The sequence below is a fragment of the Juglans microcarpa x Juglans regia genome, chromosome 1S (assembly GCF_004785595.1).
Source record: "Juglans microcarpa x Juglans regia isolate MS1-56 chromosome 1S, Jm3101_v1.0, whole genome shotgun sequence".
Lineage (NCBI taxonomy): Eukaryota > Viridiplantae > Streptophyta > Magnoliopsida > Fagales > Juglandaceae > Juglans > Juglans microcarpa x Juglans regia.
This window is the reverse complement of record NC_054595.1, coordinates 23,641,730-23,659,061: the sequence shown is the minus strand read 5'-3', so window position 1 is coordinate 23,659,061 and position 17,332 is coordinate 23,641,730. Positions and strand designations below refer to the sequence as shown.

General features: G+C 34.2%; 1 protein-coding gene across 4 annotated transcripts; it reads left to right on the top strand.

Annotated features, from left to right (window-relative positions):
• Positions 1–1,727: 1,727 nt before the first annotated feature.
• On the top strand, positions 1,728–7,336 carry LOC121247062 (ankyrin repeat protein SKIP35-like). Of its 4 annotated transcripts, XM_041145395.1 has the most exons (5): positions 1,728–1,812; positions 2,021–2,161; positions 2,596–3,236; positions 3,951–4,383; positions 6,256–7,336. In XM_041145395.1, exons 3-5 carry the CDS (start codon positions 2,635–2,637, stop codon positions 7,066–7,068), a joined length of 1,848 nt encoding a protein of 615 aa, XP_041001329.1. In that variant the 5' UTR covers positions 1,728–1,812; positions 2,021–2,161; positions 2,596–2,634; the 3' UTR covers positions 7,069–7,336. The 4 variants fall into 4 exon arrangements, with proteins under 4 accessions (XP_041001329.1, XP_041001326.1, XP_041001328.1 ...); XM_041145392.1 differs by having other exon boundaries at positions 1,733–2,161; XM_041145394.1 differs by having other exon boundaries at positions 1,748–1,812; positions 2,021–3,236.
• Positions 7,337–17,332: the final 9,996 nt, after the last annotated feature.

Sequence of the window (17,332 nt, the reverse complement as noted above, 5' to 3'; positions counted from 1 at the left end):
GGCATCAAACCCATTGACGTATAAATTTTATTTTTATAATATACTTTTTTGAATTTAACACTTCCTTCTTTCAACACGTCAAAATTTATTATAGGAAGGTAAACTCATCTAAATAAGAGAGAGGGATCTCATGTGGCCACGTCTCATTTAAGTCTCTTTTGAATAGAAAAACTATTCAAACTCATCTCATCATTATAATTTTTAAATAAGATATAATAAATAATTCAATTTTTTAAAATTCTAAAATAATAATAATATTAAAAAATAATATTCTAATAATATTTTATTCAACTCATCTAAAATCATCTCATTTAATTTTATCTTATCGTACTATCGAAACGACCACTTAGTAAAACTATCCATACGTGAGAATTGGAACTCCTCATTTTTTTATTTTTTATTTTTTATTTTAAGAGAGATGATGGTATGATTTTATGGTATATACGCTATATTTACAAATTTTGAATTTTGAATTTTAAAAAAAATGACAAAATAAATATTGTAAGTACATATAACACTATTCAAAACCTAAATGCAGATAATAATTACAGAGAACTTTAGAATTTGGAAACAATTTACTAGATTAATGGAAATCTAAATGAAGAAGACATTAATCCTAGTAAAAAAGGTGACCAGCCTTGTTATTATTAGGATAAAATGAACTTTAGACAACCCCCTGGTTTTCTTTTCATCTTTCTTTTGCAATTGCGTACATAAATTAAAGCCAAATTCAATGTTCTATAGAAAAAAGGAACCCAAATTGAATGCTTTCGATCGGTTAAAGGTGAACTTCATCTGACTGGACCAAACAAGAAGACATGTGAAAGTTGGAAGTTGCAATGAGTAGTCAAACTTCTTTATAATCTTCTTTCTGTTCAAAAGGAAGTTAAGTCCAATGGCCCGTGCTATTCATAGATAGGCCCAAAATCTAAACCCGCTCAGACTTAGTATTACTTAAGAGTTGTGACTCATGATATCTATTCAGATCTATTTTATAATTTAATATATTTTATTAAATCATATTAATTTATAAATTTATTTTTAAAATATTTATATATATATATTCAATAAAATGAACGAAGAATGAATGGAGAAAAGGAAGGTGCCAAAAGCAAACGGGAAAGAGCCAAAACAAAGACAGAAGAAGGAAGAGAGAGATAGAGATTGAGATAGAGATTGAGAGGAGGGTGTTGTAATCATTGTTTGTAGTGTGAGGTAGGATGGATAACTTTGTATGAGTGGGACCGTTCATTTTTCTCTTTGTGGTGGTTTTGTGGTGACTCTCATTTTCATTGTCCTTTTGTTCACTCCTCAGATTTTTTTTTTTTTTCTAAATTAAATTTATCTGATGATTTTGTTTTCATAATAATATTATTAGTATAAAGATTAATATTCAGATATTCTCAATCCTTCCTCTCTCTCTCTCTTACTCATTTATTTCTTAAGAGAGTTATAGCTATAAAGTAATTATAAAAGTAATTGTATAAATTAAAATAATTTTATATAATTCGGTAGATGTATTTTATAATAAAAATAATTTTACAACTTAATAAATTACATTAATTCAAATCAATTTATAAGATTATTTTTATATTATGTCTTTATAATTAAAATATTTCTCTTATTTTTTTATTAGTTATATAAGGTTTAAAAGAAGTAAATAATCTGAAAGTTTTTTTTAATATATTGAATTGATTATATATGCCTCCTTTTCTTGTCCTTAAAATAAATATTCTCAAAGCCTGCCATAGGCAGTGGGTTTTCCTTCACCCCATCTCTCTCTCTCTCTCTCTCTGCATTTCTGTTGATCAGGTTGGCTGTCTATTCATTTCTCATCACTCTTTCTCCTTCTCTCTAATAGTAATAGTAATACGTAATACAACTATTTATGCACTCGCGTTTTTCCTTTTTTGGCCTGTTCTCTTTCCTGAATTTTCTCGCTTTCCAAACGGGCTCTGTATTAATCACTCAGAAACAATATCTGGTTTGTTGTGAACCAAAATAGTTTTTGTTGGTTTAGGGTTTGTTCTCGATCTCTACATATGCTTCTGGAATTCCCGTGGATTCATTCAAGGAGTGGTTTCTAGGGTTTTCTGCCGATGCAACTGTGGGTCTGATTTCCATGCCTACTCTGGTGGTCTGATCAATGCTATTTTGATGGGTATGGCTGTTTGATTTGCCTTTCTTTCATGGGTTTGATTGCTTTAAACGATTTGATGCTTATTGAACACTGATTTGGATTGTGTCAGAACACCTGGATATATGTAATTTGGCTATATATATATATATATATATTTCGCTTTTGAGTAATTTGTGGAAGTGGGATTTAACTTTTGGATTTCCTGGGTTTTGGGTCCTTTTTTCTTTTGAGTTCTATGGGATTTTGATTCATGTTCTGTTCACCTGGAGCTCATTTTAGTAGCGTTTGAAGGAAAGAGTGGACCTTTCTAGGGTTTGGGTTTTGTTATTGGCACATCTTGGGTTGAGATTCTGAAGGAAGAATTTTTCTCGGGGGTTTAGTTATTTTGTGATGTGTCCTGTTGTGCTTTTGGAGTATTGAGTATCTTCTTGATTAGAGTTTTTCTGCTTAATTAGGGAGGGCAGAGAATATATTTGTTTGTGTAGAGGGTAAGGATGAAGGCGGCGTCCGTGGTGGGGAGTCAGGAAAATAGAAGTGAGGACCCCATGTTTTTGGAAATGGAAACTGAAAAAAATGGGATTGATAGTCCGAGGAGTGACTTAGAGCAAGGAGAGAGAAGTAATGTGGTATTCTCTAGAGAAGGGCCTCTTGTAATGAAAGAATCCAGATTATCCAGTGGTTGTTGTTGCAGTGTCAAGAAGCTTAAATCCAGGATGATTGCAACAGAATCCGAGGTTGGAAGCCATGAGAGATTGGGGCAAGAGAAGAAGCTCAGTAGACAAGACAGGATTGAGTTGGGTCGGTTGTTTCAGGATGCTGTGAGTTCTCATGATTGGGAGCTTGCAGAGAGTTTGATCTTCTTGGCAGATCCACAAACCCTTAATGATGCCTTGTGCATAACACTGGACTCCATCTGGTTCCTGAGCACAAAGCAAGAGCTTCATGGGATAACAGGATTGATTAAGAAGATCATTTCAAATGGTGCTTATGACTTTACAAGAGCTGCTTTGAGGACTTCATTTCTTGCTTCATGTGTATCCGCCTGCCAGAGCCGAACAATGAGTCTTGCTGATACAGTGACTGTAATGGCTCAAAGGTAAGTGTAATTTTCTTTTACCGTTTATGAGACCATAGTTGTGTAGTTTGCCAACTGTTTGAGAAGATTCAAATTCCTCGCTTAACAGTAATTAAATAAATATTAATTAAATAAATAAAACCATTCTGATGCTTTAATATTGATGGAATTCTCATTTTTTAGGGCTGAATACTATTTTTCACCAACTTCAGGTTTATTTTTGTGATGTGGTTCCAATTAATTGAAAAATTAAAAGCAAGCTCTTCTCAAATGTTTTTTTTTTTTTTTTTAAAGAAAACTAACCAATAACGTGCTTGGATGAAAGGGAAACCTCATGTACATGGGACTCCCTCTATTGTCTCTACATGTCTGCCCGCCCGCGCGCACACACACATTTGAGCTTTTTCCTTTGCAGAATATCTGAAAGGAATATATTTTTTTCCTTTGGTGGATGTTTGGAAATAATTATAGATCTTGCATTCGAGTATGGATGCTAACAACCTAGCCATGATGCTTACTGGTTAGCAGCACAAGGGAAAACTCGATATTAGAAAATCTATATACTGATCTAAAGAGGGCCTGGACTTTCAACAAATCTCATACTATGCAACAGAAGATTCATGCCTTCTTTTTATAAATTTTAAAAGACAGATATTGTTTGCTATTTATGCTGAGTGCAATGCTTATGTTTATAGCAGGCTATTGATAAGACATTCTACTCCATATTTTGATCAGGTTGCATGAGCGTCTGCAGGAGTGTAATGGAGATGAGGTCTTGAAGGCAGAAGCCGGTGCTAAGGTTCAAAAGTTTACTGAATGGGCTCTGAAATGTATAGGTTTCCATTCACGTTGCCAAGGCAATAAGGATAGAGTGAGTCACTGCTCAGCTGTTGAGATCCAACTCCAGTTATCTGGTTTCAAGACATTTTTAGATCTTGCTGGCAACCAACTTACTGGGAAGGACTTTACGGAGGCCTTTGATGCAGCTTGCTTTCCCCTTACCCTCTTCTCTAGCTCATTTGATCCTGGATGGGCAACTGGGATATCAGCAACTGCAATCCAAGGATTGCTGGGCGTGTTGGTTGAGGGTGGTGCAGACAATGTTAATCAGTGTTTCCTTGAAGCCTCACGGTTTGGGAGCACAGAACTTGTGCGCATTTTATTGCAGGTATTGTTAATATCATGTTGATATTTCTTGATGGTGACATGTAGTTGGCTTTGAAAAAGTATTTTGTTCTTTATGTTCACATGCATATCTCTGTGGGTGTGTGTTTGTGTTCAAAACAGAGTGGGAAAGAAACTATTAGTAAGGACAGGTCGAGGAAAGATATGGAAGGAAAGAATTGGGAGGAAAGAATTGGAAGCCATTCTTCCATACATATTTACTTGCAGCTTAACCATTGTTGGGTTATATTACAGGAGATTGGTGTCTTGATGATGAAGAAAAAATGGAGCTGGTCAAACTTTAATTAACCATGAGAAATAGCAGATAAACTTTTGTCGATTATTGGGGATTTGAAAGTTAGAGAAATAAACAGTTTGTTTATAAAACTTTTATTCTTAAAAAAAGTATGGTGACCCCTTAGCTTCTCATGGATTTTCTTTATCCCGACATGCAAAAATGGCTGTGATATGAAATAACTTCTATACTTGTCGAATATGTAACTACCGACATGGAATTGTTAGATAATTTTTTAGAGGCAGCTACCTCGTTTCTCACATACACCCAAATTTGATGTAGGCCCCGTTTGGATACAAGAAGTGTTTCATCTCATCTCATCTCATCATTACAACTTTTCCAAATTCCTACATAAATATAATAAACAATTCAACTTTTTCAAATCCCAAAACAATAATAATATTAAAAAATAATATTCTAACAATATTTTATTCAACTTTCATCTCAACTCACTATCCAAACCGCACCGTAATCTTTTCTATTTTAAATTGCTCTCTTGCCAGGATTGAGATTGGTTTGAAGGAATCTTTGAAAAGCAATTTGTGAGAACTACGAGATGTAAATATCAATCATTTTGGGTTTGGTCCTTTGTTTTTTTTCTTCTTTTCCTTTCCCTTGAAAAACAGTTGGTGTTTCTAGTACTATTTGTTTAGAAAGTAAAGGGTTCTTGCAAATAAATGTTTTTCATATTTTCCTGATACTACCTAATAATCGTGGGTCATCCCATGTGTGATTTAGTTCTTCTCAGAATAAATGGTCCTGCTTTCAAGTTTCTGAATGGTTGACAGGGTTGCATAGATTATGGAAATATATGTTTTTGTATATGTTGCTTTAAATCTTTATAGCAAACTATTAGCACCACAAAAATTAAAGCTTTCCTTCATGGACAGCTCATTTGCCAAATATAAAGGGAAAGGGCGGGTGAGGGATTCCTTTTGGCAGAGTCTCTGTTTTACATTTAAAGCGGTAGCTTTCCTACCTGGACAGCTCATTAGCGAGGAAACTGGAGGGGATTCCTTTCTTTTTTTGATAAGTAGAGGGGATTCCTTTCTGGGGAGTCCTATTGGATTTTTCAAGCAATCCGGTTCATATCTACACTTTTTTTTTAATAATTGGTATGGAGCTTGTCATCATAATCCCTAAACATGCATACGTTACCGAATTTATCCTCATTATGATATTAACCTTTCCATTGGCGATCATACTTACTGCATATAGTGATTCTAACAAGCGGGTCTAACATGTAATTTCTGTGGTCCATAGTTTAAACAATTCCATTTTTGTAAAAGGTATATCTGCACGATTGCTTCATTGTTTCTTTCATGGGTGGGATGCTTGACATGGATTGATATGCTTGATCTTTTTAATTTATTTGAATGGGGTGCTTCTTCTACAGACATGCACATGAAAATGCTTTTTATCATTAAGTTTCACTTGCAAAAATATGCATCCTGTTACTGCCTATAAAAAAAAATATGTATCCTATTCTGTCTGTTTCCTTGTATATGATCTGTTTGTATGTGTAGTTTGACATCTCTCTTTCTCTCTCTCTCTTCCCCCTATCTGGGATTATATCTGCAGATTGCCCAAAGAAACAGCCTGGATGTTGATGTTGACCTTGCTTTGGGCTTTGCCTCCCACTACTGCAAGATTGGCACAATGGAATGTCTGGTGGAAGAGGGTAAGGCCATCGCTTTCTTGGGTCCTTTGATGAGAGCTGCTGAGAGGGGTTGTCTGCAAGTTGTTGAGTGGTTTGTGAAAAGGCAATGCCGAGACATGGAGCTTTGTCTTGCCCTCACAGCTGCCACTTCAAGCAGTCAAGTAGGTATTGCCGCCTATCTTCTCCCTCACGTTCCTCAGCATGTACTTGCAGCACTCAGCATCGAGATTCTCAAGGCTGCTGGTGAACGGAGTGGTGGGTCCCTTGATGGTGTAGCATTTCTTCTCCGCTCAGACTTCTTGGGTGATCCAGCAGCTACCTATGCTGTTGCAGACAGTATCGCAAGGTCTGATGATGAGGCCGTAGCGCCTGAGCTAAGGTCATTTCTTCGAGAGAATTGGTCAGAGGCAGCTTTCTTGGATGGACAAAGGCAAGGACAAGAACATTACATGAACCTTGTGAGGATTTTGAAGTGGGGTGGATCTCCTATATGCTTAAGAGATCTTCCAGGCCCTCTGAGGGTGGCAATTGCTTACCTACCAGTGTATAGGGAATTTATCAAGGCAGGTGGCTGTTTGATGTCCCAGAGGCTAAGAGGCCAGTTTGTTGAAGCAGTTAGAAGGCTTGGAGGAGGGGTGCTAGAAGAGGTGAACCAGGGCAGAGAACTCGTGGCTGTTTTGGAGCATCATCTTCCTCCATTTTTGGTCCAAGATTTTGCCCGCGGATCTATATGATTTTTGGTTCAAAGCTATATGTGCCATAGATAAGTAATAATATGCTCTCTTGCTGAGGTCTAGTGATGGAAGTTATCAAGGTTTGCCAATTTTCTTTCCATCATATGTGGGTTGCCTTGCATCTTAAGGTCTCCCTGCACACTTCATATGTGGCATGTAATGTATAATCTTAATTAATATCGCATGTGCAAGTTGATCCGTGGTGTAAGACACAGTTCAACTATTCTCAAAGGTGTTGGAAATATAATGGTTGTGTATATTGGCTATAGCATTGACCTCCTCTCCCTCTCTTAAGCTCCCTCATTTATTTTCTGCGTGTTTTATATTCTCCTCCTTTCTTCTTCACCCTCCACCGTCTTGAAACTTACAAATTTGTGTTGGTTTCTGTGAGAGTGATTCAAAAGCACAAAACGAGAAACTTTACATATAATCTAATCTTAGCAAATCCAGACCCAGAATCTTGCTTGTGACCGCCCAATCTTCTCCTTAATCGAGCAAATCTCCAATCCGTGTGGAAAAAAACAATACGGTTTGTCGTTCGAATTTGCCCATAAATTGTCAGTCTAGCAAAAGAAAATGGAAATGGGTTGGGTCAAATAATTTTGGGTGCTGCTGGGGGACCGAAATTTGTGCCCCCAAATGCACGGATAAGTATTTTTTTTTTGTTTTTTTTTTTCAAAGCATTTATGTGCACACAAATGATAAAAAAATAAAAAAATCAAAGGGCAACGTTTTATATTAGTATATATTTGTATAATAAAAATAAATTTACAATATAACGTATCATATCAAATTATGTCAAATTATAAATTTACTTTTTACGATTTATTTTTTTATACATTAGGGAAGGGGGTCGAGCCATGATCTCCATTTTGGAGATGTGGGTCTTGTGCCATTAGGCCGCATGCTGTTGGCCTTTAGGATCTCTTTTTGGTTTGAAACATTTTTCTAATTGTTTTTAAAGCTTATTTTTCTCCGCTACTTTCAACATGTAGTTATGAGATAGCGTGTCATTAATATTGTATTCGTTACAATTATTTAAAAAAGAATAGTGCTAGATACAATATTGAGGTATGCATGTCTCCACTCTCTTTAAAAAAAATGAAAAACTATTATTAAAAAAATATTTTTTTATGTGAATTTGAAATTTATCTATTTTTTCAAAATGAATGCGCGAAACTTGCATGCTCTAAATATAATTTCTCTTATAATCAAACACTTTTTCTTCGTCTTACTATGTGCCATCCGATAAATATGTTTGCAAATAATTTTTTATTTCAGGAAAAAGAAAAATAGAAATCCATCCGTTGTGATGCATGTACCCAAATAAAAGATTTTATGGGCGGTGGCTTGAGGTGGATGTTTGGACGCTTTCGCAAGTAAAAGATGAACGCAACCCAAAAGTTATATGGCGAGTAAAAGATGTTTCACGTGGGCATTTGACCGCTAGCCGTAGGCACTGGAATCAAACCATCACAGGTGCAAATCATGCAGAATGGAGAACTCTACAAAAAAAAAAAGGAATATAATATTATTCTTAATTGGATCGGTGGGTGCAACGGAATGAACTCTCCCTTCGATCATTAGCTTTGAGAAACAGATTATGGTGGGAAGAGATCACATCCCATCTGCTAAATGACATCTTGATATTAAATAATAAAAAGAAAAACAAGGATGCCTGGCGTTCCTTCCCCTTTCCTTAAATGGTGACCAGCAAATGAGGTAGATCCACCCTCTCTCTCTCTCTCTCTCTCTCTCTCTCTCTCTCTGCTTTATAAATTATATTCATTCTTTTGGTCAACCAATGCCCATGCATGTTATCAGTGACCCAGTGAAAGGGAATTTTGTCTCATCTCATTGGGGATATGATGCTTGTAACGCGTCATGCCTAAAATCCTGCCATGATGTCAAGTACTCAACCCCCCCACATTCCCAATCTCCTCCAACAACCCTCCCCCTCTTCCTGGCCTAACCATAGTTACCAGTATCTTTCTTCCTTGCTAAAGTTGGGTGTTGGGTTCGGTTCAATCAGTGCATGAATGAGATCGGAGGTTAAGAAAGAAAGACATTTCTTCTCAGCATTTGTGGTACCAAGGTGCCCTTTCATTTTTTGTTTTTTTGTTTTGGAATGAGATGAGATGAAAGGTGAATAAAATATTATTATAATATATTTTTTTTAATATTATTTATTATATTTTGTGTAAAAATTTAAAAAAATTGTAATGATTAAATGAGATGAACTGTGAAAACAAACGATGTCCAAGTTCCTCAATCCCATATGGTCTGCCAAAATCAAATGCAGATATTTTAAGGAGGTTTGGAGTAGGTTTTGCCACATGAACCAAACATACATGTAGCATTACTCTTTCTTTTTTAGAAATGATAGTTGTAGTCGTGAGTGTGCAATTGTCGTGCAATCATTTTGAAAAAAATGAATAAATACAAGATCCACATGAAAAAATAATAATTTTTTAATATGAGATTTTACTCTTTTTCAAAGTGACTGCACGACGCTTGTACATTCTACAACTGCATGTAACATTATTCTTTGGACAGAAAATAACATTGCAGAAGAACACAACTTTTCCCTCTAACCAAACATGACTGATTTGGTATGTGTGGATAACGCCAGGCATAAAATACTCTTATCATGATTAGCTTCACAATAATCAGGCCGAACTGGTTCGGGCAAGAAAACAAACATCAATAGAACTTAATGCCAAGATTTTGTAGGATCACATTTCTCTTCATGAAATGGGATGAAGTGTGCTCATATCGATTGTGCTGCCAATTGAATGGAAATCCACAGAAAAATAAGGATTTCATTAAACTAGACCTTGAAATTGAAATAACATCCGCAAAATCAAATGTTTCGTAGAGGAAAGGATTTTTGTGATGAAAAACAAATGATATCAATAAGAAATAAAATAACTGTTCATCCGTTTCTTGTTAACATTGAGGCAATTACAAAATTTGTATAATGAGAGAGGTGCATTTGCATGTTTATGACACCATTTATACATATGTATAGGTTATGTCCCTCACGTTAGAAGGCATGAAAGCCAAAATCATAAGAACTGCCAGAATCCCTATAGGAAGCAGAAGCAGCATGAATGGTGGAGGAGGCAGTGGTGGAAGTATCAAGGGAAGAATCAGCAAAGACGCCGTGAGACATACGAGTAAAAGCAACGACTCTATGCTGAAGTAACTTGTTGTCAACAATCTTCTGCTGCTCCCCTTCCCATGTGAGAGGGTGCGTTGGTATTCAATCTTCTTTCCTTGATGATGGCCGTGATGATGATATTCTATCTTGTTTCGTTCAAACAGGGGGGCAGGAACCTTTCTTGTTCTTGCATCCATAATGCGACTTGTAGAATGGTTTCGTGAATAAATCAAAGCTTTCAACAATCTCGGATCCGATTCAGGAAGTTCAAATCTCATTTAAAATTCTCCTAGCCACCCACCCAATTCGCAGAACCCCAGATCAGATTGAACTGATGCAAATCACACAATGTCTGAATTTAAAGAGCCATATATCTGCCAAAGAAATGTCCAAACTTCCAGATTTTTCGAAACTCAAAACACTTGTGACGTAGTTAAATTGCTGGTTCAAATGTGTAAAAGGATTTCTAGCAGGTGCGATATCCAATCAAATTTAAAATTCAGAGAATCCTCTTAAGGTAGCAATCCTTCCGGCTTCTACTTTAACAACCCAGTGTAGTGTTTCTTCTTAGAAACTAATGCTGCTTAGATCCCAGGTTCAAAACTTGCGTCTTCAATAGCTACAAATGAAGAGCGGATTCAAAACTTAATCTTGCAAGAAAAATTTATTTTGGGTATCCCTTCTAAGAAACAACAGTCGCAACCATCTTCGACCTCTAATCAATACCACTTGTCTCTATCTGTCCACAAAGAATCGCTACTTGTTCAATGCGCAAACCCTGAGACGTCGTCCCCAATAATCCAGCCAGACTCCCAAGGTTGAACAACTGAAAGAAATCATACAGAATTATTCGATCAGTCGAACATTCTACCAAAAACAAAAAGAAAAAGTCAAATAAATCGGCAAACATCTCCTCAAACATATACATGTTCGGCGAAGACTGTCGGAAAATCATGTAAATGTATTGATTCAAAGATTTGAACTGAAATGTAAACCACAACATGCATGGACAATGAAATTAAAAGCTTCACACAAGTCAAACACAGCACATGGATTCCAAGTCCCGATCCAATATTAAGACCATGGTAAGCCAAAACAATTCTGTACAATACGTCTCAACACCAAAAGAGAAAGCTTGATTTTAATGAAGATGAATTAAGGGTTTCTCCAAGATGAATAGGAGTGGTTTGCACTAAAAACCCAATACATTAACGAAAGAAAGGAAAAATATAAATACCCAGATATGAAATCTAACTTTCTTGGAAGATGAGAGAGAGATAGGGAGATGAAGCGAAGATTAGGAAAACCGAAGACAGAGAAGCAGGGATTAATACCAGTGAAGTTGAAAAAGCTACCGAAGCCTTCCGTTGTGGCGATAAGAAAATTTCCTAATGAGGCAACACGACAGACAGACCCCTCTTCAGATCCTTTCTTTTCTGGTCAGTAGCCTGCAGTATAGAAAACTAATCAAGACAATTTCAAGCACAAAAATTGAGAAGTGGGTTTTCTGCTACATTGATTTCTAAGGGTGGAATGGATGTTATATGAACGAATGGGAAGGGTGGAATGGGATTAGTATCTCCTCTCCTGATACATTTGTGGGCTGTTGCACTGTATTTCAATGATCACAATTATTATTACTACTGATATTACACAGAGAGAGAGAGAGAGAGAGATCAGGGGTTGGGTTCAGTGAATTCCTAATACAAGTGGGGTTGGTTGCTGGTTTTGAAAACCGGGAGAGAGAGAGAGGAGGGGCGTGTCTTCCAAGGTTCTTCTCCCCTGGACTCTCTGTCAGTTCTCTCTCTCTTTAGAATTAGAATCTCTCTCTTTAGATGAGTGTACACGTGTTCAGTCCCTCTAGAAAAGCCTAACACCACACCAGCATCAACTTTATTTAATTATGCTTCTTAATCCACACATTTAAAGGGTCCCTCCCTCCAATTTCTTTCATGTTATCAAATCATTCCATTGAAATTCACTCCATATTTTCATTTGCAATGGGTCCGTACTGCTTCCCATGCTGTTTTAAGAATAAGTTCCTGTCCCCTCTCATTTATTTAAGGTTACATAATTAATGTTTTCGTGTATTTGAATTCTTATCCATTTAGCTGCAATTTAAATAATAAGTTTGAGGAGAGAGGAAATGAAATGAGATAAAAATTAAAAATTAAATAAAATATTATTATAATATTATTTTTTAATATTATTATTATTTTAAAATTTGAAAATATTAAATTATTTATTATATTTTTATATAAAATTTAAAAAAATTATAATGATAAGATGAGATAAAATAGTTATTATATTCAAACCGAGCTTAATTTTTTCTCAAATTCATGTCAATAATAATGATTTGTACAACTTAGGTAATTTGTGAAAAATCGGACTACGTCATAGAAAGAAATATTTAAAAAGTATTTTTTTTTTTAATATAACTCACTTTTTTTACAAAAGATTTACACACATCTTTTAACAAACTATTATTGAGAAATGCTTTAATTCCAAATTTATTTTATAAAAATAAATGTATAAATTTACATATTTTGATGTAATACATTAAATTGTAAAATAAATCTAACGTATGATATAAAATTATGTTAATTTTATATATTTATTTTTATAAAATTTAGTATATTTAAAAAAAAAATTAATCTCTTTAAGTCTTTAACAAATTTGCAATGACATTTCCTTTAGGACGTAAGCATCTCCTCTTGAGGCGCCTAAAAGGAAAGCATACAATTCGAAGCAAGACCGATACGTCTTAAACGAGGAGAGACCATAATTCACGTTCGAATTCCTGAGGGAAAAATAACAAGAAAAGAAAAAGTAACAAGTGGGAGTTCTTAAAAATGGTATCACATGACTCATTGATGTGGAGTGTGGTGGCAACGTATAGAGAATGCCAAATGGACATAAAAAGATTATTTATACACCACACTATCTGTAAACTCGGTACAAATGCAAGACAAAATTAATAGATTTGAGTTTGATATAAATGAGTTCAGATCAAAACGAATTGACTAGTTAATACACAATTAATAAACGGATTGATAATGGGTCAATTTGCAATAACTTGTTTAAATTACATTTTTATTGTTGTTAGGATTGTAATTTTGGACCAATACTCATATTTGTTAATTGTTGGGTTTGTAACATTGGTTTTTTATTATATGTAAAAATCTTAAAAACATTAATGTTTTATATTAGTATACAATCTAATTTTTTTTAAGAGAATGATATTTACAGTTATAGAGTGTGCAAGAACCACGCGTTCCTTTTGAAAAAAGTGAATAAATATGATATCAACATAAAAAATTAATTTTTAAGATATTGTGACTACTAATAAATTTAGATTTTTACTTTTATATAAAATTATGTTAATTATGTCAAATGGGTTATGTGAGTCACTTCAATCAAATTACATAAAATAGGTTGAAATGGATCGTGTCGTATGGACTCATTTTTATATAATTATTAAATGGGTCAAAACGGATTACGTCACCATTATTTAATAGATTATGTTAGGGTTTGAAGATCTGACTCGTTTAGTTTAACAGATCGTGTTTCAATTAACCCATATAGTCAAATACTTATAACTTAATAAGATACCAATATGACGCACAAATTACATAAGATTTGAATTATCTTAAATTATTGTCTAAACTCTATGATTTAGAGTATAAGAAATATATATACATATATAATGAATTCTATAATATTTATTAAATATTTAATACTCTTACAATAAGGTCTTGTTTGGCTACGCAATTTAGATGATATGAGATATTTTAAATAGTAGTGAGATTTTTGAGTTAAGATGAGATGTGATGGTTTGTAAAAAAATATATGTTTAAATAGTGATAAGATGAGATGATTTTAGATTTTTTGAAATTTGATAAGGTGGTGGGTCTCACTAATAAGAATATATTAAAAATAAGTAGAACAGTGGCATGAGAAGGGGAGGCGTAGGATAAAGTTGACCGTAGGATTACTTGACTTTTCCAAAAATTTTTAGTTTGTCTAAAATCAATGTACAACATAAAGATATAAAGATGAGTTAAAAACTTTACGTTTTGGCGTTTGGGTACACAAATAAAACAAACCATATAACTCAGATGAGATAGTTTGTATTTTATCTCTTTATTCGAACCGGCCCTTAACGTGTGACTTATTTTATATATTTATCTTTCTTTCAAATCCCACTTTGCATGTTGAATCCGTACATGCAAAGTGGGCAATTCATTGCGTGTTCTTTGTGTGCAACTTGAAACTCATTTCCGCCATGCATCCACAGTAGACAGTACTATATTTGGGGTTCAAATAAATGGACGCTGCAGTTTCCAGGCTGCTTCCGGACGCCCGGTATTAACCTAACTAGCAGGCCGGCAATGGAAGTTCATGAATAACAGCTAGCTTGGGCAAATAAAATTCAGCAATGGCAGGTTCATGAATCAGGTTGTAACTAGAGCCGATGTACGTAGGTTCCTTTTCCATTAACTTTCCTACCATATTGATAAAAAGATTCGAAACATGTGCTGTGTTTGATGACTTTCAGTGCAAATAATTAAATATATATTTAAAAAGAAAATTCTTACTTGAAAAAAAAGAGACATTTATATCTGAACTTAGCTTTTATAGAGTTTAATAATTATGTCTGAACTCAAAACTTAAGTCCCGTTTGGATGTAGAAACGATTTAATCTCATATAATTTTATCATTATAATTTTCTCAAATTCTCATACAAAATATAATAAATAATTCAACATTTTCAAATTTTAAAACAATAATAATATTAAAAAATAATATACTAATAATATTTTATTCAATTTTCATCTAAAATTATCTAATTTCATCTCACTATCAAACGGAGCTTTAGATTGTGAGAGAGAGATATTTTTTGAATAACATTAAATACTCAATAAATGCCATGAGATTCATTGTTTTTATCTATATTTCTCTCACTTAAATCTTAAAATTAAGACAAGAATTTTAGGGGATCCAAATCTCATTTATCTGATTAATATTGGAATGATTATAGTAGATAAAACATCATAGCTACCTTAACCTAACCCATCACTTGGAATAGCGTGCACAATGTGTCTAAAGCCAGATTTTGGCTGACAAAAGAGAATTAGTTTCTTTTATTACATCACAATAAGCATCCATCAGAGTACTTTAAACTAATCCATCATTTGGAATAGCTTATTCCCAGCTCTTTCGCATTTGGCCGATAAATGTAGTTTCTTCCATTACATCAAATAAACCTCTCCTCTTTCCATTACACCTCCCTAACTTCCCACCAGCACTTCATAATTAATTTTGGTAGAAAAATAAGAACAAAAAAAACCAACAAAATAAAATCTATAAAAAGAAATTAATATAATTTATATATATAACCCCAAAAAAGAAAGAAAGAAAGAAAGATTAACCCAGTTTACCATAATTTTGTTCAGTCTAAAGAGGTCGACAATGACGGATTAATATTCCAAGTTTCCAACAGGAATGATGATCTCAAGTCAAAGGTCTAAGTTCCGTGTGCAGAAACATGCAGTACCAATGGCTGGCTACATTTGGGTCATCGAAAACCATTTTCTCGCATTTTCTGATGAGATAAGCATGCATGGACATAAATTCTTGTATGGAAAACATTGCATCTTTTTAAAACACCACAAACATTATCGTGTTAGTGTGAAATTAGCCAACATTTCAAAATTGACAACCTCATTCGTACATGCATGTTTGGAAGATTTTGCAATGTGGGGGGTGGGGGTCATCGACAAAATCGATTAATTTGATTTATTATCTGACTAATCTATGTGGCTTTATTCATCAACAACCAAAAAACAAGTTGAAGGCAGGATATATGGTAAAGAGAAACAGTGAATCCACAAAAAAAATTATAAAAGTAAATTGATATACTAATGTGTTTTAATATGGTACATTAGATTGTAAATATTTTCTTACTGTAAAGTAGATCTGACATACCACACCATACTATACCAGTCTATAAATTTACTTTTATAAAAATTTGTTTGTGTATTTAATGTTTTTATGTAGTGCATAACAATTTTAATAGAGGTCAAAAGGATTTATCTTGGCCGTACAAGCAATTTGAGTCTATTTCTACATGTGACTTTGTTGCTGTTTCCAATATAAACTATGATCAGTCTTGGCCGTACCGTACAAGCAAATATTAAAATGGTCAAGAGTATATATTGATCTATTGACCAAAAAGGGGACATTAAACATTTTTAATTTTTGAAATCATAGTTATCTATTGGCCAAATGGCCTTCGATGAACCCAAATAATTACCCCCATCCTCCAAAAGCAACCTACCTTATTTAATCATGTCGAATGCTTTTATTTTTATTTATTTAATTTTTTTTTTTATTGGTTTGTAGAAGCTGGGCTTTGAAATCGTATTATTTTATGAAAATGTTGGATTGCTAGTTGACTGCTGGCCCATGTTTGTTTTGAGTGAAAATGTGTTGTCCCCTTGCACACCGGACCTCCACCCCTCGGCCATTCCCTCTTTTTCAGTCCATACGGGGCCTCTGCCCCTCGGTAAAAGGAAAATAAAATAAAAGAGAACGGAATTTTGAAATACAGTAAGGGCAAAATTGGAAACAAGAATGTTAGACTAAAATACTGTTCATCTAACATTCGTACTTTAAGTAGATATGTATGTATTATTTCCAGCCTATCATTTCTAAACATGTATATAATCAGGGAAGATTAGTGATAAGATTTTATGTTCCCCCTCTAACCACCTTATTATTGGGTTATAAGGAGAACCTTACTTTTATTTCTATTTTATTTGAAGTTTTAAATTTCAGACACGAAGAAAGATCTCACCGTCCCTTCAATTCTCTTACTTGTCGTATCCCTCTCCGCGCTTTTCTAAGGTTAGCTGGCATTTCTCTCACGAACGCAGACAGCTGCAAGTTAAACATTGTCAATCTTGATATTTATGAACAGGCTTCGGCCCATATAAAAAGAATTGTCTATTCCATGACTACTTATTCCATGTTTCACTTAATATTTTTTTTAAAAATAGAATATAGTTTTTTTTAATAGAAATACTTTATTCACAAAAA

Coding starts and splice junctions, on each gene's coding strand:
- LOC121247062 (XM_041145395.1), top strand. CDS start 2,635: ATGAAGGCGGCGTCCGTGGTGGGGAGTCAGGAAAATAGAAGTGAGGAC. Junction 3,237..3,950: donor GTGACTGTAATGGCTCAAAG/GTAAGTGTAATT, acceptor TATTTTGATCAG/GTTGCATGAGCGTCTGCAGG. Junction 4,384..6,255: donor TTGTGCGCATTTTATTGCAG/GTATTGTTAATA, acceptor TTATATCTGCAG/ATTGCCCAAAGAAACAGCCT.